We start from the raw sequence: 22,380 nt of genomic DNA, 5'->3' as shown, positions 1-22,380 counted from the left end.
ATCAAACATACCTTTATGACAAAAACACTAAAAAAAAGGGGGGGAAATAAGTGGAAAGTTCTTCAAGATAGTGGAGTCCATATATAGCAACCTGCAACCAATACTATACTCAATGGTGAAAAACTGGAAGCATTTCCCCTCACATTGGGTATTAGACAGGGCTGCCCACTGTTACCATTACTATTCAACATAGTGTTAGAAGTTCTTGCCATAGCAATCAGGCAGGGACAAGGAACTAAAGTCATACAGACTGGAAGAGAAGAAATCAAACTCTATTTGCAGATGACATGATAGTATACACAGAAAAACCTAAAGAATCCAACAAGAAGCTTTTGGAAAATATCAAGCAATATAGTAAGGTGTAAGGCTACAAAATTAACATACAAAAGACAGTGGAATTTCTCTATGAAAACATAGTAACAAAAACAATTAAATATCTAGGAATAAATCTAACAAAAGAAGTGAAAGATTTGTATACTGAAAATTATGAGTCACTACCCAAGGAAACAGAAAAAGACACAAAGAAGTGGAAATATATTCCCTGTTCATGGGTTGGAAGAATTAACATAATCAAAATGAATATACTTCCCAGAGCCATATACAAATTTAATGCTATCCCCATCAAGATCCCACACAAATGTTTAGGAGAATAGGACAAAAGTTACAAATCTTCATCTAGAACCAGAAAATACCCAGAATTGCCAAAGCAATCTTGAGAAGAAAGAACAGAACTGAAAGCATCACTCTCCCAGATCTCAAATCGTGTCATAGGGTCATTGTAATAAAAACTGCTTGGTCCTGGAAGCTAAATAGACACAATGACCAGTGGAGTACAATTGAGAGCTCAGAAGTAAGCCCACACACCTACGGACATCTTATCTTTGACAAAGATGCCCAGACTAATAAATGGGGAAAGGAGAGTCTCTTCAACACATGGTGTTAGAAAAATTGGGGTGAAACATGGAGAAGAATGAGACTGAACCACTACATTTCACCAAAAACAAAAGTAAATTCCAAATGATTCAAGGACTTGGATGTTAGACCAGCAACTATAAAATACTTAGACCAGGGAGAACAGAAGCAACCAGTGGCACAGCTATATATAAATAATGTCAAAGCACATAAATTATGGTCATGTTGTGTATGATACAGAAAATCCTAACAAAGGGATATTTCAAAGTTAACCCAGTTGCCAAATAATGTGATTGTAGCAATAACTATCTATTGCCTTCTTAAACTCTAAGACAGCAGGAACCTCCTGCTTCCTCTATATAGAGCCTATATTTCCCCCAGTCCTGGAAACTCTAGGATGGGGCTCACTTCCTGCATGTTTCTCTCAATTCATACCAAATGATATTGCATCCGCCGATCCCAACCTAATCAACGCAACGAGTACCACCTCAGCATGCTTAACTTCAGGCTGTGTCCAGAGACATCAGGCGTGGAATGTTAACACTTCAGCCCCATTACTCAGGTGAGACCTTTCCTTTCATAGGATTCTCTAATTCCATTCCAGGAGGTTCACTTCCTAACAAACTCCCAACACCTAGATACAGACCAGGTCCCGTGAGATAGAGCATATGTTCACATGTATCCATAAATTAGGGCAAAATATATAACTGAAAGCAAAAACACACAATAGTCTGTAGTGAGTCAGTATAAAGTTTATAATAAAATAATGTCTACTTAGACTTAGATACCCTCCTCACCTACTTCCTATTACACTTCCCTCACTTACTCCAAAGCTAACTTTATCAAAGCAAGTACTATAAAAGCTGAATAAGGGCAAGGGACTGGCATACTTTAACGATGATTTCTTTAGTCACTATCTGGCCACCCCATCAGCTGGGGCCCTATTCAGGGAGTCCTGAGATTCCCAAACAGACATGATGGACCTAGACCTTGAATAAACCCCTCTCTCCATTGTCACCGGTCATTTCTATCAGGAACAACACAATAGACCCCTTTGTGGGCTCCCATAGGACCTAGCCCTCAACCTGGATCAACAATGGTAGAGAATGTTCCATCCTCCAAAGGGAGGCTGGACAACATACTCTATGCTACACCTGAGGAAGATGGATCCTGATATTGGAGCAGCTTGGAACATTCCTACTTATGACCATAGAATGTGAGGTCGGATTTACAGGGATGTAGAGGTCACATAGGCTCCTAAGCTGAATATGGGCCCCAGATCAGATCAACTCGATGGGGTTTACAGTCAACAATATTTATAAACCTTTCCGATATTTGGGAAGCTACTCTCTTCCCTGATCCAGCTTTCTGGTCCTTTTTCTAGCCATGACATCATCTCCCCAGAAAATAACTTGGATCCACCTGCATATCAGATTTCAGGCTCAGGGGAAAAAAAGAACTAGTATAGCCACAGGTCCTCTGGAATAAAACTAAAATATGCCTACTAGCTATCCACAAAACAGACCCCACCAACTCTTCATCTGCACTTTAGACTTTAGGTTCATGACTAGTCAATGATTTCTTTGGCTTTATATGTTAACTCTCTTTTTCAGACACTAGGTTCCAGATGCTAGCATGATGCCAAATAAACTTCTCTGGAAGACAACCCCACCAATGTGTCCTGGAGCTACGATTCCCGAGAACCCCACCCCATAGGGAAAGAGAAAGGCAGGCTGGGAGTATGGATCAACCTGTCAATGTCCATGTTCAGTGGGGAAGCAATTACAGAAGCCAGACCTTCAACCTTCTGCACCCCACAATGACCTTGGGTCCATACTCCCAGAAGGTTAAGGAATACGAAAGCTATCAAGGGAGGGGATGGGATATGAAGTTCTGGTGGTAGGAATTGTGTGAAGTTGTACCCCTCTTACCCTATGGTTTTTGTCAATGTTTCTTTTTTATAAATAAATTTTTAAAAAGGCACCACAAAAAAAGAAATATGGGTCAAGAATTCCACAGTGTACCCCTCTTATCCTATAATTTTGTCAATGTTTCATTTTTATAAATAAATAAAATAAATACATAAATAAAAATAATTCCACAGTGAAAGTTAGTTCAGGAATAAAGTAGAAACTGGGTGGCAAAAAAAAAAAGAAAGAAATCAGAGTATCTTGTAAGTGAATCAGCAGTAAGATAAGGAGTTAGGACACCAATGGGCTCTGGAACAAAAAGGACTGAAAAAGAGGAACATACTATATGACTAGTTATTCTTATGTGTGCTGAATCTTTTGAGGTAGACTGACAAGTCAGAGGTCATAATGGCAAATGTGCACAAGAGTAGTTCCAAGCCACACACTAGAAGTTGTCAAAAGCTTAATGATTAGGCCTAAGTGATAAAGTTACCAGGGTTGACATCTGTAAAACTGTTTAGTTGGTAAGATTGTGTGTGTGTGTGTCTGTGTGTGCGCGCGTGTGTGTGTCTTTTCCTATATGACTCCATTCATCTGTACCTGTTCTTCTGAATGCTCAGGGGTTCATGGTCTAATATTTTCAAAATCTGCTGCCATTTTAATTACTGTATAATCATAATTCTATGAGGGAAGGCGGGACACAAGACTTTTGTGGTGGGTGTGATGACTTACATACACATATGTTTGTGAAAACTATGCCCTTGAAATCTTATGATTTTTTTAAAAGAATTTATTTTTATTTATGAGAAAGATAGGAGAGAGAGAAAGAAAGAACCAGACATCACTCTGGTACATGTGCTGCCAGGGATTGAACTCAGGACCTCATGCTTGAGAGTCTGATGCTTTATCCACTGCGCCACCTCCCGCACTATGAAATCTTATGATTTTGTAAACTACTATTAAATCACTAGTAGTAAAAAAAAAATACAACAAGAGCAACAAAAATTCCTCAAGTTTACCTCTGTGGTAGAGTGAAGGTGAGGAGGAGAGGACGTGTCAAAGTTCTATTTCTTGGCCTATTTCTAGTTGTAGAAGAGACTACATAGGGGCCTTGCCCCCAACGTGAATCAACAATGGTAGAGAATGTTCCATCCCCCGAAGGAAGGCTGGACAACATACTCTATGCTACACCTGAGGAAGATGGGTCCTGATATTGGGGCAGCTTGGAATGTTCCTACTGATGACCACAGAATGTGAGCTCAGATCTACAGGGATGCAGAGGTCACAAAGGCTTCTAAGCTGAATATGGGCCCCAGATCACATCAGATCGATGGGGTTTTCAGTGAACAATATTTATACACCTTTCCCATATTTGGGAGCTACTCTCTTCCTTGATCCAGCTTTCTGGTCCTTTTTCCAGCCATTACATCATCTCCCCAGACAATAACTTGGATATACCTGCATATCAGATGTCAAGCTCAAGGAAAAAAAAAAAAAACGAACAACTAGTATAGTCATGGGCTCTTGGCTATATAACTAAAATAGGACTACTAACTACAAAACGGAGAACCCCCCCCCCCAACTCTTCATCTGCACTACTCCAGCCTTTAGGTTCATGATTAGTCAACAATTTGTTTGGCTTTATATGTTAACTCTCTTTTTAGCCACCAGGTTCCAGATCACAGCATGATGCCAACCAGACTAACCTGGACAGACAGCCCCATCAATGTGTTCTGGAGCTCCAATTCCCCAGAGCCCCACCCCACTAGGGAAAGAGAGAGACAGGCTGGGAGTATGGATTGACCTGCCAATGCCCATGTTCTGCAGGGAAGCAATTACAGAAGCCAGACCTTCCTTCCACCTTCTGCACCTCATAATGACGTGGGGTCCATACTCCCAGAGGGTTAAGGAATAGGAAAGCTATCAGGGGAGGAGATGGGATACAGAATTCTGGTGGTGGGAATTACGTGGTGTTTTACCCCTCTTATCGTATGGTTTTTGTCTGTTTCCTTTTTATAAATAAAAATTAGAAAAAAAAGAATAGACTACTTAACCAGTTAAAGGAAAGTTCTAGTACAACAAATGGAGGAGATATTTGGGTCAGAAAACTTTCCTTGTACCCTAGCAGCTTCATGTAATGTACTTACCAGATCCATGTTCAAAGGAAATCAAAGAGAAAAAAAAATGTCTTACAAAAACTTGTAAGCTGTTATTTTGTAATGATCACTATGTGGATTGCAGGTGAAGATTCACAGGCAAACGGGACCTTGAGAGCTGTAAACTAATGAGTGTTCGGTAGTTTATTAGGCAAACTAGACGAGTATTTAATAACTGCTAGGGAAGCATTAGAATCTTTGAAGAGAAAGCCCATGTGATGTCCCAAAGATCTCTTCTTTTGGGCTAAACTCACTTTTCTTTTATCTGAAGTGACTTATAGTACTTTAATTGGAGCCAGATGGGGGCTCACCTTGTAGAGTGCATATGCTACCATGTGCGAGGACTCAGTTCAACCCCTTAGTCCCTACCTGTAGAGGGAAGCTTCATGAGCATTGGAGAAGTGCTACAGTCATCATTCTCTTTTCCTCTTTATTTAAGTCTCTCCCCATTTACTAAAAGAAAAAGTGACTGCCAGAAATGCTGGAGTTGTAAAGGAACAATCCCTACATGGGAAATTTAAAAAATGTATTTATTTAATTAATTTATTTATTATGATAGAGACCGTCAGAGAGGGAGGACTACAGCACTGCTCAGCTCTGGTTAAAGGTAGTGCACAGAATTGAAGCTGGGACATATGGTGTCTCACGCATATAAGCTGATAGTCTAACATGCTGAGCTATTTCAGTAGTCCTGGAAGAAAAAATTAAATACTTTAATTAAGTTTAATAGGAAGGCCATTTTTCTTTATAAAAATAAATGACATGGGACTTTAAATGTTTTCATGAATCCTCAATTCATATTTTATTTTATTTAGTTTTTTAATTTTATTTATTTATTAATATTTTATATTTATATTTATTTATTTTCCTTTTTGTTGCCCTTGGTTTTTATTGTTGTTGTAGTTATTATTGTTGTTGTTACTGATGTTGTTGTTGTTGGATAGGACAGAGAGAAATGGAAAGAGGGGAAGACAGAGAAGGGGAGAGAAAGATAGGCAGCTTCAAACCTGCTCTACCGCCTGTGAAGTGACTCCCCTGCAGGTGGGGATCTGGGGGCTTGAACCGGGATCCTTACGCTGGTCATTGTGCTTTACACCATGTGCACTTAACCCACTGTGCTACCGCCGAACTCCCTATTTAGTTTTTTTAAATACTGATTTATATATTAGAGAGAGAGAGAGAGAGAGAGACAGAGAGAGAGAGAGAGAATGAAAATGAACTAGAGCACCACTTTGGCACATGGAATGCCAGGGGTTGAATATGGGACTTCATGATTGTGAGAGTCCAAAGTTTTATCCACTGAAGCATTTCCTGGACCTCATTCATATTTTATTTTTCAACAGATGACTTTATTGGGGGGAAATGTTGATGAACAGGACTGTTATTATCACAACTGTACGGAAGGGTACAATTTTGTATCTCCTATGATAGATTTCAGCACACCAGTACTTGTAACTAGTTTAGAAAGGGAGACACAAAGCAAATACAGAGGACAAATACATTTTTCTGACTGAAGAAGAGTAAATAGTGGTTATTTTTGGGGGTGAGCCGTGGGAAATCCTCAGGTTTGCAGGTGATAGTGAAATGCTAAGTTGATGGGGTACAAAGGAAAATCTTGAGAGGTTTTGCAATTGGAAGATAAACCTCGACTGGATCATGTATAATGTAATCCTTTTAGTGACGGTCAGATAACACAAATGAGACTTGAAGCCTGATGAGGCTGACTTTACAACTAAGACTAAAAAAAAGGCTCTAGAAAACCCTGTGGACAGAGCACAAAAAGAACGCGCTAGCTTTCTTCTTAAGGCAAACAAACAAAAAAAGGGCAACAAAATTTTGGGTAGGTCAAGAGTGGAATTGAAAGAAAAGTCATCCCTCCTTTATACAGAACCAGAGGATAGTCTCACCGGTAAAATTACATAAGCAGTTCTGATTTGCATATCTCAAGGACAGAACAGAGCCTAAGGGAAACAAAGAAGGGCAATTAAAACCATCAATGGCAGACTCCAAAAGAAAAAAAAATAGGCCTTTTCAGTTTGACAATACAGAGGTAGCCAGGGGACAGGATCAAAATCAGGAAGAGGCAAGTGCTGCATAATGATGATGATGTGACTTGCCAGATCTTCTTCGCTAAGAGGCACCTTTGAAACTGAGTTTTTTGTTTTTTTTTTAATACTTCTACTTTGTTTACACAACTGCCTGTGATGATGGCTAGTGCATGCTTCTTTGAGAAGCCCATGTTTCCACTAGAGTTAAAGGAAATCTGAGCCCAATATGGAAGGGGTCATATCATAAGCACCTTAATTCTCATTATTTATCTTAAGTAACATTGACTCTCTGTCCTCTAGTCACATTCACTCTTTTTTTAATTTTTAAAAAATATTTATTTATTTATTTATTTATTTATTTATTTATTCCCTTTTGTTGTCCTTGTTTTATTGGTGTGGTTATTATTGATGTCATTGTTGTTGGGTAGGATAAAGAGAAAGGACGAGAAGAGGGGAAGACAGAGAGGGGGAGAGAAAGATAGACACCTGCTGACCAGCTTTACCGCCTGTGAAGCAACTCCCCTGCAGGTGGGAAGCTGGGGGCTCAATCTGGGATCCTTAAGTTTTGCGCCACATGCATTTAACCTGCTGCACTACTGCCCGACTCCGACATTCAGTTTTTCTATTGACAATGTCAGTAATAAATTTGTATCTGACCAATCTCAATTTTTATAAATATGAATTTAGGCTCTGTTTCCTTCCCCTGTTTCTGTAGGACTTTCCTGCCCCTTGCTATTGGCTGCATATTGGCCAACGATCTGCCTAAGATGTCTGTAATTTAACCCTTCAACCATAATGTTAACAAGAACAGGTTTCTGGTGTCAACTGTAACACAACAGACAGAAATCAAGAATGCATAATAAAGAAGACTTTAAATAGTATATGTAAGAAAAATACCTCCATAGTGGAAAACTGAAACAGATCCTCCCAGACAAACAGAATCTCATATATGCAAAGTGTATCTAAGAAAGTAGCAGACAAGGGATTTCCCAGGACACTCCGGAAGCTTTTCTCTTGGGATGCCACAACCATCTAAGGTAGCAGGGAAGATCCAACCAAGAGAGTGGCTCTAGTCTAACCACTTGTATTTCCAAAACAGGAGAGGGTTACTTGACCAAATAAGTACCATGAATAGTGTACAAAAACAGCGTGAGTATATAGTGGCTTCCTTTGCAAATTGTTCCTTTAAAAATAAGAAGTCTTTGAGAAAAGAGGTTACTTCATCCTCTAGGAATATAATCGGCTCCTGACTAGCTAGCATTATTGCCTTACCTTTCACAGATGCGGTAATACTTCTCATCCTGTATGCCATCCTGAATGGGCACATTGACACTGTAGTACCGTCCCTTACCTAGACCGACATCAGATACATCACCAGTTCCTGTAAAAGAGAACACTGTGAACAGTTAGTTTCACAACAGGAAAGCCAGAAATCTTGAAGGATTCTCTGACATGAATTTAGAAGACCAAAAAGTCAGTTAGGAAGACAATCGATGACAAACATGAACAAATGCTCCAAGTCACTGATTGCCCGAGAAATGCAAATAAAGATAGCAATGAGCTATTCACCCCTCTTCACCCCTGTGAGAATGTCATACATCAGAAAGATGTATTGGAAACAACAAATGCTGGAAAGGTTGTTGGGGCAAAGAAACCTTCCTGCCCTTCTGGTAGGAATACAAATTGGACCAAAACCTGTGAAGAGCAGTTTGGAGAACTCTCACAAGTCTAAAAACGGACCTATCCTATGGTCCAGCCATTCCTCTCCTGGGGGATATATCCTAACAACTTAAAGACACTCATCCAAAGAGATCTCTGTATACCTATGTTCATAGGAGCACAATTTGTAATTGGCCAAACTTGGAAGCAACCTAGGTGTCCAACAACAGATTAGTGGCTAAGAAAGTTGTGTGTGTGTGTGTGTGTGTGTGTGTGTGTGTGTGTATGAAGTTACCTTCTTCACCTCATCTTGGATGGAACCGAAGGAATCATGTTAAGGTAGATAAGCCAGAAAGAGATCGCACTCATGGACAGAAGTTGAGAAATAACAGAAAGAGGAAACACAAAGTAAAATTTGGACTCGGTTTGATGTATTTCTCCAAAGCAAAGGATTCTGGTGAGGGGAGCAGTGCTTTCAGGGCCTGGTGCATGATGGCGAAGGAGGGTGTGGGCTAGGGTGAGGGTGTTTTGCGGAAAATTTAGAATTTTTACCCATGTATCAACAACTGTATTTACTGTAAACCATTAATCCCCCTAATTTAAAAAAATCATCTGAAAGAAGAAAATGTATTACGTTATTATTACTGACACCCAAGCTGATCTGTGTTGAAACTGTTTAGTGTAGTCCCAATATGGTATTAACACTGTCTAAACACTGAACATAACTAATAGAAGAACTACAGTAATTAGTCCTCAAATATAAGTAAAGTACACAAATCACTTACCTGGAAAAAATCCTGGAGAGTATTTGTGTAGGGACACTGTCATGACTTTGGAGGTGAAACTGAAGGCATCTTCTACACCTACCAAAGAAACAACAGAAGAATCACTTCTGGTATGCAACTCCTGTTTTCAAAAACTGAAATTCTAGAAAGAAGTGTGTGAAGGAAGATGAGACGGTAGTAATAATATAGTTCAAAAGTTGAAAAAATAGTAATAAATACTTCTGGTCTTTTATTTAGTTTTGGTGTTCCTTTTCAAATTCACATCAAGTTATAGCTGGACTTCCTCTTTCCAAGTAGTAGGAAGCCAACACTATTTACTGTATTTTACTAAATTTACTATATTTATTGTATTGACATTTTAAATATATTTGTTGCTCCTATATTCATTTCTAGTCTTTTATTTTTTATTTATTGAAGTAATACATTATAAAAGTTTCTTCTTTGCTATTATAAATGTATAACATCATGTAAATTTCAGATGTGCATATTAAAGTCAACATGTCCCAATTTGTCCCAGTTTACATGCTTCCTGGTGACCACTAATTGGTCTTATAATCTAGAAGTTTGCTACTGTTTCATTTAGTTCATCTACTTGTTTCCTCTAATACCACATAGGAGAGAAGTCACACAGTGTTTGTCTTTCTCCATTGTTGTTTTATCCGGGCTGGCTTCAGCAGGCCTGGCTAGCTTCACAGGCAGGTAACAGAGACGACCAGAGACATACGGCTGGGCCGGGAAGCTGTATTTCTTTATTCAGGATCAACGATTCATAAACTAAACCAAACTAATCACCAAACAGAACTCTGCTGCATCCTTCTCACATGGCGGCGCCAAGAACTCTCGAACTCTCGAACTCTGGAACTCTGCCGGGGTTCCTTGGGGCGGGGACAAGCAGGCCTGCGAAACTAGCAGGACTAAACCAATTTTCCTGGCAGGGGGAGAGCTAGACCAAACCAATGTAAAGCATACAACAATTCCCCCTTTTCTTTTTAACTAAATGACCACAGTATCAGGGGTGTGGGGTGAACAGAAACCTATATCGTACAGGCATTTTCAAAAAAGAAACTGGCACAAACATGGAGAAACATGTAAGCAAGTAACAAGAACCAGTGTGCTGCCAAGGGAAGGCCTGAGGGGGCCATTTTTTGCCTCCGTGGGCAAAACTTTATCAGCTTAAAAAAAACATTTCTTGCCTCTGGGGGGCGTACTTGCCCCGACAGGCATTTGCATGGGGGTGGGGAACGGCCTAGAGTCCCAAAGGCAGCTAGCTGCAATTTACTCACTATGAAACAAAACTTGTCATTAGCATAATCATAGCGCAATCTAACGTTTCTAACAGAGAAGGAATTTGAGACTTTTACATATCAACAACGTCTTTTTAACCTTTTGTTACACCCATTTAAGATGGAGACACACCCTAGGTGTGCACAGGAAAGAAAACCTCACGCATGAGAATAATTAGCATAGCCATTGTGTAATCTACCATTTCTAATAGAGAAGGTAATTGAGAGTTTTACATATCAACAAGTCTATTTAACCTTTTGTTACACCCACTTAAGATGGAGACACACCTTAGGTGTGCGCAGGTTTTGTTTAGACCAACTTAGTTAAAATATATTGATTGTTAACTAATTTTTACCTCAGACTTTAAATGTAAGTTAATTTTATCTTTATGAGAATTACATTGAAAACCTTTTTCATTTAACTTTGCCTAGTAAGAATTTAGCCTTAAAGTTACATTTTTAACCTTAAAGTTACTGTTTACCAAACTTTAAACACACACATAAACATGGTCATTAATACACAAGGAGAGAAATCTTTGTTACGAAGACATGTCATTTTAAACACGAATTTAGATCTGTACTGTCTTAGCCGTTCGGGGAGTGCGTTGTCCAGCGGTGGTCTCTTGGGCAGCTTCACTTCTAGGAATCGCAGGTTGCAATCTCTGGATGAATCTCTGCGTATTCTAGCTCGTCTGCCTTCAGACCCAAGCTGGAGATCTCGGCCAGGGGGCCCAGTTTTGGCAGGGAGCCCAGGGGGGTCCGGGAGGTCCGGGATCTGTCCAGAATTCATAGCATGAGGGCGGGTGGGCCAGCCTTGTAGAAGGCGTGGGCCGAGGTGCCCTGGGGTGGCGGCCATGATAGGCCGCTGCGGCCCTGCCCCATGGCCCTGTCATATCTGCTGCCCTGTTCCATGGCCCTTCCATGTCTGCTGCCCTGCCCCATGGCCCTGCCATGTCTGCTGCCCTGCTCGCAGTGGCCGAGCAGCATGGAGGGATCACATGCCCAGTGCCCTGCGCCACGCGGTGGAGAGCCAGCTCCTGTGGGCTGGCCTGCGTGCTGGCATTGGGCTCCTGTGTGCTGGCATCGGGCTCCTGCGTGTTGGCATCGGGCTCCAGCATGTTGGCATCAGGCTCCTGCGTGTTGGCATCGGGTTCCAGCATGTTGGCATTGGGCTCCTGTGTGCTGGCATCGGCCTCCTGCGGGCTGCGGGGCTGCAGGGCTGCGGGCGCGGTGCGTGGGGTTGTCTGGGTGCAGCCGGCTGGATGGCTGGCTGGCTGGCTGCTCCACCAGGTGGAAACGGCAGCTTGGCGCCTCGCCCCCGCCCGCTGGCTCCTCCCGACTCCTCTGGCTGTTCTGAGTGCACCCGAGCAAGTGGAAACCACAGAGTGGTCCAGAGATAAATGTTCCAGAAACAGCAAAACAGTCTTGTGAAGAAAGGGCAGAGGCGTTTGGAGATCTCTTCACAAGCAGAAGAGAAGGCCATAGTACATAGGTAGCCAAATTGTCTTCACTTATCTGGGAGTTGCGCAGGTCTGGTCCCATGTAGTAGGCGCCATATGTTGTTTGCCTGGCTAGCTCAGTCGGTAGAGCATGAGACTCTTAATCTAAGGGTCGTGGGTTCATGCCCCATGTTGGGCGCCATATGTTCTTTTATACAGCCTGGCTTCAGCAGGCCTGGCTAGCTTCATGGGCGGGTAACAGAGATGACCAGAGACATACGGCTGGGCCGGGAAGCTGTATTTCTTTATTTAGGATCAACAATTCATAAACTAAACCAAACTAATCACCAAACAGAACTCTCCTGCATCCTTCTCACATGGTGGCGCCAAGAACTCTCGAACTCTGGAACTCTGTCGGGGTTCCTTGGGGTGGGGACAAGCGGGCCCACGAACCTAGCAGGACTAAACCAATTTTCCTGGCAGGGGGATAGCTAGACCAAACCAATATAAAGCATACAACACTCCATCTGGCTTATTTTGCTAAGCATAATATCCTCTAGGTCTGTCCATACTGTTGCAAATAACAGGATTTTGTCTTTCTCTGTAGCTGAACAATATTTCACTGTGTGATAACTAGTACATCTTATTTATTCATTCACTACTCAATTGGTTCTTAGGTTGCTTCCAGTTCTTGGCTAGTGTAAACAATAATGCAATAAACATACAAGTGTACATATATCTTTGAATTAGTGCTTTCATATTTAGGGGTAAATATCCAGAATTGAAATAACTGGATCAAATAAATTTTTGTTTATTTATTTATCATTATGCTTTGGTGTATTGCACCACAGTAAAGGACTCTGGGGTGGGGGTAGTGTTCAGGTCCTAGAACATGATGGCAGAGGAGGACTTGGGGGGGTTAAAGTGTTATGTAAAAAACCGAGAAATGTTACACATGTGCCAACTACTATATTTTATTGTTAACTATAAACCATTAACCTCCCCAATAAAGGTTGAAAAATATTGTTTTTCATAATGCTTACACAAATTTAAATTTCCAACAGTGTATAAGTTTCTTTTTCTACACATCTTCTAACAACTTGTTTCCTATCTTTTGAATAACAGCCACTTTCACAAGTATGAGGTATTGTTTTATTATTATTTTGATTTGTATTTCCTAATAATAAGAGATAAAGAACAAGCTTTAATGTTCCTACAGGCTACCTGTATGTTTGGAAAAGTGTGTGGTCAGTTTTCTCATACATTGTAAATTGTTTTTTTAACTGTTGTGTGCAATGAGCTTTTTGAATATTAACCTTTGTCAGACCTATGGTTACAAGTATCTTCTCACATGTTTCCATTTTGGTGCATTATTTGATTTATTTTTCATTGATATAGTCTTAATTTGCTTATTCTTCTTTCCCTTGCCATTGGAATCTAGTCCATGGATTAGATTCACTAAGGATGATTGTTAGGGTTGTCTTACTTATGTTTCTTCTACATATTCCATGGCTTCACATCTTACATTGAAGTCTCAAATCTATTATAAAATTAACTGTTGTGTATGGTATTAGGTAGTGGTCTAGTTTTACTCTTTTGCAGGTAGCTTTCAATTTTCCCAAACATCATTTATTACAGAAACTTTCCTTTTATTATTGCTGACTCTTGGCTCCTTTGTTCTAGATGTGTGGTTTTATTTCTCAGCTTTCAGTTCTGTTCCACTGATCTTTTTGTTTGCTTTCATTCCAGTACCATGCTGCTTTATTCAATAATTACTCTTACTATGTACTGTAGACTGAAGTTGGGAAGGGTGATACTTCCATTTTTATTCTTTTTTCCCCCTCTAAAGTGGTTTTGCAGATTTAGATATTTTATATTTCTAAGTAAATTTCATGATTTCTCTTTCTAATTCTGTGAAAAAAAATATGGTAGGCTCTTCTTGAAAATCCCATTCTAAAAGGCATGAAGGGGCTTCTGGGGAGACAGCACAATGTTTATGCAAAAATACTTTTGCGCATGCCACACCAAGAGTCCCAGGTTTAATCCCCAGCAACACCACTAGATGGTGCATAGCAGTGATTCAGAAAGAAAGAAGGAAAAAAAGAGTGAAAAATGGGGCAGATGGTGGCTCGCCCAGTAGAGTACATGTGCAAGGACCTGGGTTCAAGCCCCCAGTCCCCTCCTGCAAAGGGGAAACTTGACAAGCGGTGAACAGTGCTGTAGGTGTTTCTCTTTCTCTTTCCCTCTCTCCCCACCCTCTTTATTTTTCATTGACTTTGTTTTTAAAGGCCACCAGGAGTGGTAGACTCATCATACAGGGACCAAGCCCCAGTTGGAACCCTGGTGGCAATAAATTAATAAAATAAAATAAAGTAAAATAAAATAAAAATAAGAAAAAGAAAAGGTATGAAGGGGTAGCATTTAGAACTGAACTATCACTAACAGAACAAACAGAAACTAGAATGTTGTAGAAGCTTTATATTTTCTTTCTTTTTTTTAATGTGGGGATTAATGGTTTATAGTAAATACAGTTGTTGATACATATATAAAATTTCTCAGTTTTCTGCAAAAGACTCACCCCCAACCTAGGTCTTCCTCCACCATCATGTACCAGGACCTGAAACCTCCACCTCCTCCCTGATACCCAGAGTCCTTTGCTTTGGTACAATGCACCAAACCCAGTCCAAGTTTTGCTTTGTGTTTCCCCTTTCTGTTCTTATATCTCAACTTCTGTCCATGAATGAGATCATCTCATATTCAACATCTTTCTAGTTTTTCTCAATTCCAGATTCATCCAAGACGAGGTGAAGAAGGTGAATTCATCATTCTTAATAGCTTAGTAGTATTCCATTGTGTATATATACCACAACTTTCCTAGCCACTCATCTGTTGTTGGAATATATATATATATTTTTCCAGTGGTTCTAGTTATATTCTTGTGATTCTTTTCAAAGAAGTACAACATGGCAACCCTTTGAAAAACCCGATCAATAAAAGCATTAGTCATTATATAGCAGAAAACTAATCTATAAGAAAAATTTGGTTATAAATGAAACCTACCAAAGTCCCACATGTGCTAAGTCACATTTTTTTCTGGCTGAAATACTGAACCACAGAAGGCTTAAAATAGCGCTAGTCTGTCCCTTAGTATCAGATTTATAGCACAGTTTAAAAGCCCAGAGGAAGGGCCAACCCTTTTAAAATTTTGTTTTTAAGAAAGGGGTCTCCTGTCTATTAAAATAGAATCAGAAAATGAACAGAAATTCATGGGAAATAGAATATGGGATTTAAAGTAGCCTTTAGAAAACTATTACTTATAAATATATTGCCTTCCTCTATGCCTCCCCTCCCATGATCACATAATATCATACTCTATTCACATAAATCATCTATAAAATAGAATGAAGGGCTAACAGTATATATTCCTCTTTTATACTCTAAATAAAGAAATTGTTTCATTCTTTTTATTTTAATCTTAGGTACAGGCCAAGAGAAACCTTAAAAAATATTAACTCTATTTGTATAGCACAGGTATGTTTGAATTTCCCAAGCCTTATGTTTTGCCCTAGGGAGGCCGTTAAAACCAGTTAAAGACTTCAGGCAAAAACAGTAAGCAAACAAAATAAAGCAAAGAAAAATAAATCAAAATAGCATTTAACTCAGAAATTGAAGTATAAACAAGGATAATTCATGAAAATCCTAATTATCCATCTGAAAAGGTGGAACCAATTTACACTTCTATCAATCATGTATGAGTGTTCCCATTTTCTCACATCCTAGCTAACACTGGGCCTTATTATTCTTTTAATCTTGGGCAGAATGAATGGGTCTTGCTCTAAGTATAATTTCTTGAGGAATTGAAGTGTTGAGCAACTCTGAGGAATGAAATAGAAGGTATGGAGAGTCGTTGGTACAAAAGAGGAGAGTGGTTAGATATAGGAAGCAAGTTAAGGATGGGCTAGAAATGCTGGTCAAGACATGGCAGGATGCTCTTTGTGGAATCTTGGGAGATTTAAAATAAACCAAATGTGTAATAGTTTGGAGGTGGGGCAGGGGTCACTGGAAAGGAGGTGCTGAAGACGGGAAATAAACTGAAATGAAACACACCATAAAAGTTGGCTAAAACAGGAAACTCTAAACAGTGTAGAAATAACATTGTGAATGGAAAAGAATGCTTTTAGGTGACAGTCTTATTTCATTCTTATGTAGTTTTACAGAGTTGATTTTATTCTTGAACTCTGATACTGATAGTTTGAATTTCATAATCACTCATTCAATAAATATTTTACTTAACCACTACTATACGTATAGTTCTGTTTATTCAAGTCAATTTGCAAGACAAGCTAATTTGATCTCTGTGCTGCAGAAATTGAAAGCTTCTATGGGAGGAAAAAGCTGACATTACAATATATAATTAAGTATCAAATGAGTGACATAAACAACATGGGATTTAAGAAGAGTGACAAAATACACAGGCTGGAATGGTCAGGGCAAATATGTTACTGTTAGAACTTGAGCCAATGGGTAGAACTTGGAGTTGGGGGAGGGGAGTGGGAGACTAAATTCAGGAAAAAGTGAAGTAAAGTTACTGAGGTGGCAATAGGGGATCATGACTGAGGATTACTAAGTAGAGTAACATAGATAGCAAGTAATGAGAGAGAAGGTTAGAAAGAAGAGGAAAGGCCTCTTTGAGGCATACCTTAAAGGAAAGGATGAAGAATGTGGCCTTTGCCTTGATAACTTTTTTGGGGCAACCTGTGGTATGTTCAGTGCAACTAGGGTATGCTTAAAATGTATTGATTGGGTTGTAAGAAAAGTCATGATACATATTCAGATAGAAGAATTTGAAAAATGTATGATGGTGGAGGATCTAGGCTTGGAGTGAGAATGTTTTATGGAGAACTGAGAAATTTTATTTCATTTTATTTTATTGCCTCCAGGGCTATCGCTATGGGCCAGTGCCAATCCACTGCTCCTCGCAGCCATCTTTTTTTTTTTTTTTTTGATAGGACAGAGAGAAATGGAGAGAGGAGGGGAAGACAGAGAGGGGGAGAGAAAGATAGACACCTGCAGACCTGCTACACCACTTGAGAGGCAACCCCCTGCAGGTGGGAAGCCAGAGCTCAAACTGGAATCCTTGGGCGGGTCCTTGCTCTTCCTACTATGTGCACTTAACCTGGTGCACTAACAACCCGCCCCCTTAACTGAGAAATTTTACACATGTACTAACAACTACATTTACTGTAAACCATTAATCCAACAATTAAAAAAATAAATCATGACTTTTTCGACAATCCAACAGATTCACAGGTTTTACACAATATCTAGTAAATCTGAATATCTCTTGATGTACCTCAGGAATTTGCATTTTTATTTTAAAATTTACTTAGGAATCTGCATTTTACTTCATTTTCCAGAGTCAGAGTCTCTAGCATATGCACAATTTCATCACTGGCTGCTTTTTCATTAGACAGAGGAAGGAAGATTATGAGAAATAGGAAGAGACACAGAGAGGGAGAGACGCCAAAGCATGCACCCTACTCAGCGATTTATCTCTATGGTCCAAGATTTTTTTTTTTCTGGAGACAGCTTTTTTTTTTAAAAAATGGTTCACAGTCGACAGTAAAATACAATAGTTTGCACATGCATAACATTTCCCTGTTTTCCACATAACAATCCAATCCCCACCAGGTCCTCTTCTGCCTTTATGTTATGGTCCAGGAATTTTAAAAAATTTTATGTAACTTTTATTTATAAAATGGAAATATAGACAAGACCATAGGATAAGAGGGGTACAATTCCACACAGTTCCCACCACCAGAACTCCATATCCCATCCTCTCCCCTTCCCTTATAGCTTTGCTGTTCTTAATCCCTCTGGAAGTATGGACCCAGGGTCATTCTGGGGTGCAGAAGGTAGAAGGTCTGGCTTCTGTAATTGCTTCCCTGCTGAACATGGGCATTGGCAGGTCGATCCATACTCCCATACTGTCTCTCTCTTTCCCTAGTGGGGCAGGGCTCTCAGGAAGCTGAGCTCCAGGACAATTAGTGGGGTCATCTGTCCAGGGAAGTCTGTTTGGCATCATGGTAGCATCTGGAACCAGGTGGCTGAGGAAGAGTTTAAGATATAAAGCAGAACAAATTGTTGCCTAATCACCAACCTAAAGGCAAGAATATTGCAGATGAAGATTTGGGGTCTCTGTTTTGGAAAAAGCTAGTGGGTCTATTTTAGGTATGTTCCAAGGGACCCATGACTTTACTAGTTTTTGCCTGAGCCTGACACCTGATGTACAGGTATGGTCCAAGAATTTTTATTGTACAAGTCTCTCTAGGTCATTCTGATGTACAGTCAACTTTGAGAATAATGCTGTAGGTTAAGGGTTAGCAAATTGAATGGTCAGATAGTAAATGTGTTAGGTATTGCAAACTGCATGATTTCCATTGCATATATATTCTACAACACTGAAAACCATTACTAACTCATTGACCATTCAAAAACAAGCTCAGAGACAGCTGCCACTTTTGTTGTAGGTAATAAAGAGAGACGCGGCCCTGTGCCCTGCCACCGAGCGGCCACGGCCATGGCATACGCCTATCTCTTCAAGTACATCATCATCGGCGACACAGGTGTTGGTAAATCACACTTATTGCTACAGTTTACAGACAAGAGGTTTCAGCCAGTGCATGACCTCACTATTGGTGTAGAGTTCGGTGCTCGAATGATAACTATTGATGGCAAACAAATTAAACTTCAGATATGGGACACGGCAGGACAGGAGTCCTTTCGTTCCATCACCAGGTCATATTACAGGGGCGCAGCAGGAGCTTTGCTAGTGTATGATATTACAAGGAGAGATACATTCAACCACTTGACAACCTGGTTGGAAGATGCCCGCCAACATTTCAATTCCAACATGGTCATGCTTATCGGGAATAAAAGTGATTTAGAATCTAGAAGAGAGGTAAAAAAAGAAGAAGGTGAAGCCTTTGTACGAGAACATGGTCTCATCTTCATGGAAACTTCTGCCAAGACTGCTTCCAATGTAGAAGAGGCATTTATTAACACAGCAAAAGAAATTTATGAAAAAAAGAAGGAGTCTTTGACATTAATAATGAGGCAAATGGCATTAAAATCGGCCCTCAGCACGCTGCTACTAATGCCACACACACAGGCAATCAGGGAGGACAGCAAGCCCGGGGGTGGCTGCTGTTGAGTCTGGTTTTACCTGCTCACTCACTACCCAGTGGGGGTCTCCACTCACTCATTCTTTTACCCTCCTGCTCAGCTGAGACATGAAACTGTTTGAAATGGCTTTATGTCACAGAAGACTTTAATCCTTCAAATTCTTGTATAACTTTGAATAAATGGTTAATGTTCACTTAAAAAGAAAAAAAAATAAAATAAAGAGAGACGCAGGGAAGCAATTACAGAAGCCAGACCTTCTACCTTCTGCAACCCACAATGACCCTGGGTCCATGCTCCCAGAAGGATAGAGAATGGTAAAGCTATCAGGAGAAGGGGTGGGATATAGAGATTGGGTGGTGGGAATTGTGTGGAGTTGTACCCCTCCTACCCTATGGTTTTGTTAATTTATCCTTTCTTAAATAAAAAATAAATTAAAAAAATAAAAAAGAGAGACTCAAGGTTTCTAAGGAAGGATGTGATTTATATTTGCTGAGTGTTCAGCTATTCAGTGGATAGTTATTGAGTTCTTTCTTTACTCTGCTACTTTTATAACTATGTCATAATAGCAGTCATGCAGCTGAAACTTGCTGGGGAGGTTTTTGCCTACAATCTCTTCCTTCTGTCTCTGCTTTGGTAGAAAAATTGACCCTTGCTTCAGTCATATACTATACTTTTCCTTTTTTAAAAAAAATACTATTTTATTTGATAGGACAAGAGGTAAAAAAAAAACAACTACCAACTAAGAATAATAAACCTATGAAATTATCATTCACATTTTATGGAGAAAGAAAGGCTTTTCCAGGTAAATAACCTCGTGGAGTTTACTACCAATAGACATGTTCTACAAGAAAGGTTGAAAGGAGATCTTTTACATAAAAAAGAAAATGTATATAAGAACACAAAATGTTGAATAAGGTAGCAATATAAAATCAGGAACATAAACAAGAATAAATGAGATAACAAAATATTAAAAGAGAATAAGAAAAGGAATGAATCTCTCATACTTATTATGAGTTATCATAAAAGTTAATGTCTTAGATATAGAAAGGCTCATAAAATCATCATGGTACCACATACAAAAAATCTGGAGTAGAGACATTCAGAAGAAAAAAAATATGAAGAAGTGGAGGGAATTGCCATTCAAATGATGTCAGAAAGACACAAGAAATATGAAATACACAAAAAGTAAAAAGATACATGGGCCCCAGATCAAATGGATGAAGTTAACACTTAACAATATGTATATACTTTTCCCATATTTGGGAGCTACTCTCTTTCCTGATCCAGCTTTCTAGTCCTTTTTCCAACTCTGACACCATCTCTCCAGACAAAACCTTTAGCCCACCTGCATGTTACTTGTCAGGCTCAGGCAAAAATTAGCAAAGTCATGGGCCCCTTGGAATATACCTAAAATAGACCTACTAGCTTTTTCCAAAATGGAGACCACAAATCTCATCTGCTATAGTCTTACCTTTAGATTCCCAATCATTAAACAATTTGTTCTGCTTTATATCTTAATGTTTTCTCAGCCACCAAGTTGCAGATGCCACCATGACGCCAATCTGACTTCACTGTCAGATGACCTCATCAATGTACCATGATGGTAGAGGAGGAAATAAAAGGGGTTGAATTGTTATGTGGAAAACTGAGAAATGTTACATATCCAGTCAACATTACTGTTAACTGTAAATCATTAATCTCCTAATAAAGAAATTAAAAGAATAAAATAGACTTTCAGCCAATAAAGAAGGCTAAAAAGAAACAAGGATGGATACAATATAAAGATCTTATATCAATGAATACATGATCGAGACCAGAAAACTTTGTGGAGGTGGAAACTGTGGAGCTATGACCCTATAATCTTGTAGACTACTGTTAAATCACTTATAAATTAAAACCACTTAGTAAGGAAATAACAGCTTAAAATGAAGTAACTGATTGGAGGAATTTAGACACATGTAGAAATCTCTACTCTCAAGAAATCAATTCATATATTTTCAAGTGTACATAGAGCACACTCAAGAATAAATCATATGATGAGACATAAAAGAAGTATCAATAAACTAATGAAGACCAATTATCCTTTCAATCACAATAATATGAAAACAGAGATAACCACAAGAAGAAAACTGGAAAAAAATCTCAAACACATGGTGATGTAATAACGTGCTTCTAAAGAACTATTGGATCAACAAAGAAGTTGAAAGAGAAATATAAAATTACAAGACCAATGAAAATGAAGAGAAAAAGTGTCAGGTCTTATGGGATGCAGTTAAAATAACTTTATATGTGAAAGATTAAGAAAGTGGATAATAAATTAAGCTATAATTTGAAGGAAGAACATAGTAAAAAGTAGAGTATAAATAAATGAAATAGAAACCAAAAGTAAGATGATGTAGAAGAGTTGACTCTGAAAGGATAAGCTAAAATAAAATAAAAACAGTAAAAAGATTCCATAAGAACAAAAGTTCAGAACTAGATGAAGCCAGTCAAATCTACCAAAAATATGTTATTTATTTTATATTTTATGTTAATGAGAGAGAGGTGGGGTGAAGGAGAAAATGGCTAGAACACTGCTCAGTTCTGGCTTATGGTGATGCTGGAGATTGAACCTGGAACCTCAGAGCTTCAGGCATGAAAGTCTTTTGCATAGCCATTATGCTATCACCTCAGCCCAAGATTACACCTATTCTCAGCGTCTTCTAAATAATCAAGGAAGGAGGAATGTTCCTAAATATAAGTACATTTTATTGGAACAACATTACACTTATCCTAAAACTAGAGAAGGATATCAGAAAATGAGAGAGAGAAAGAGAGAGAGAGAGAGAGAAACACTCTGATATCTCTGATGAACACAAAAGCAAAAATATTCACTAAAACCTTGGAAGATCTAGTGCAACAGTACATCAAGGGAATCATTCCACATAACTTTCTGAAACTCATAGTGTAAGAAGTGAAGGGGAGCTAAGTCCCCTTCCGTGGGTACAACACGAGATTCATTTG

General features: G+C 39.2%; 1 protein-coding gene and 1 pseudogene across 9 annotated transcripts in view; one reads left to right on the top strand and one right to left on the bottom strand.

Moving 5' to 3' along the window:
* HDAC8 (histone deacetylase 8) overlaps positions 1 to 22,380 on the bottom strand; it is a 340,920-nt gene that overhangs the window by 208,538 nt on the left and 110,002 nt on the right. For 8 of the 9 annotated variants that reach the window (XR_009547468.1, XR_009547469.1, XM_060182725.1 and 5 more), the window contains exons 6-7: positions 9,471 to 9,548; positions 8,299 to 8,407 (exon numbers count right to left, since the gene is read on the bottom strand). The exons of the other annotated variant lie outside the window; for it this stretch is intronic. Coding sequence is in view for 6 of the 8 variants with exons in the window: in XM_060182725.1 (XP_060038708.1) it covers positions 8,299 to 8,407; positions 9,471 to 9,548 (187 nt within the window). In the remaining 2 variants the exon portion in view is untranslated. The remainder of the gene's footprint in view (positions 1 to 8,298; positions 8,408 to 9,470; positions 9,549 to 22,380) is intronic. 9 annotated transcript variants of the gene reach the window in all.
* Positions 18,747 to 19,578, top strand: LOC103116197 (ras-related protein Rab-2A-like; annotated as a pseudogene).

The sequence above is a fragment of the Erinaceus europaeus genome, chromosome X (assembly GCF_950295315.1).
Source record: "Erinaceus europaeus chromosome X, mEriEur2.1, whole genome shotgun sequence".
NCBI classification, from domain to species: Eukaryota; Metazoa; Chordata; class Mammalia; order Eulipotyphla; family Erinaceidae; genus Erinaceus; species Erinaceus europaeus.
Note: the sequence above shows the minus strand (reverse complement) of the source record. Positions and strands in the feature narration are given on the sequence as shown.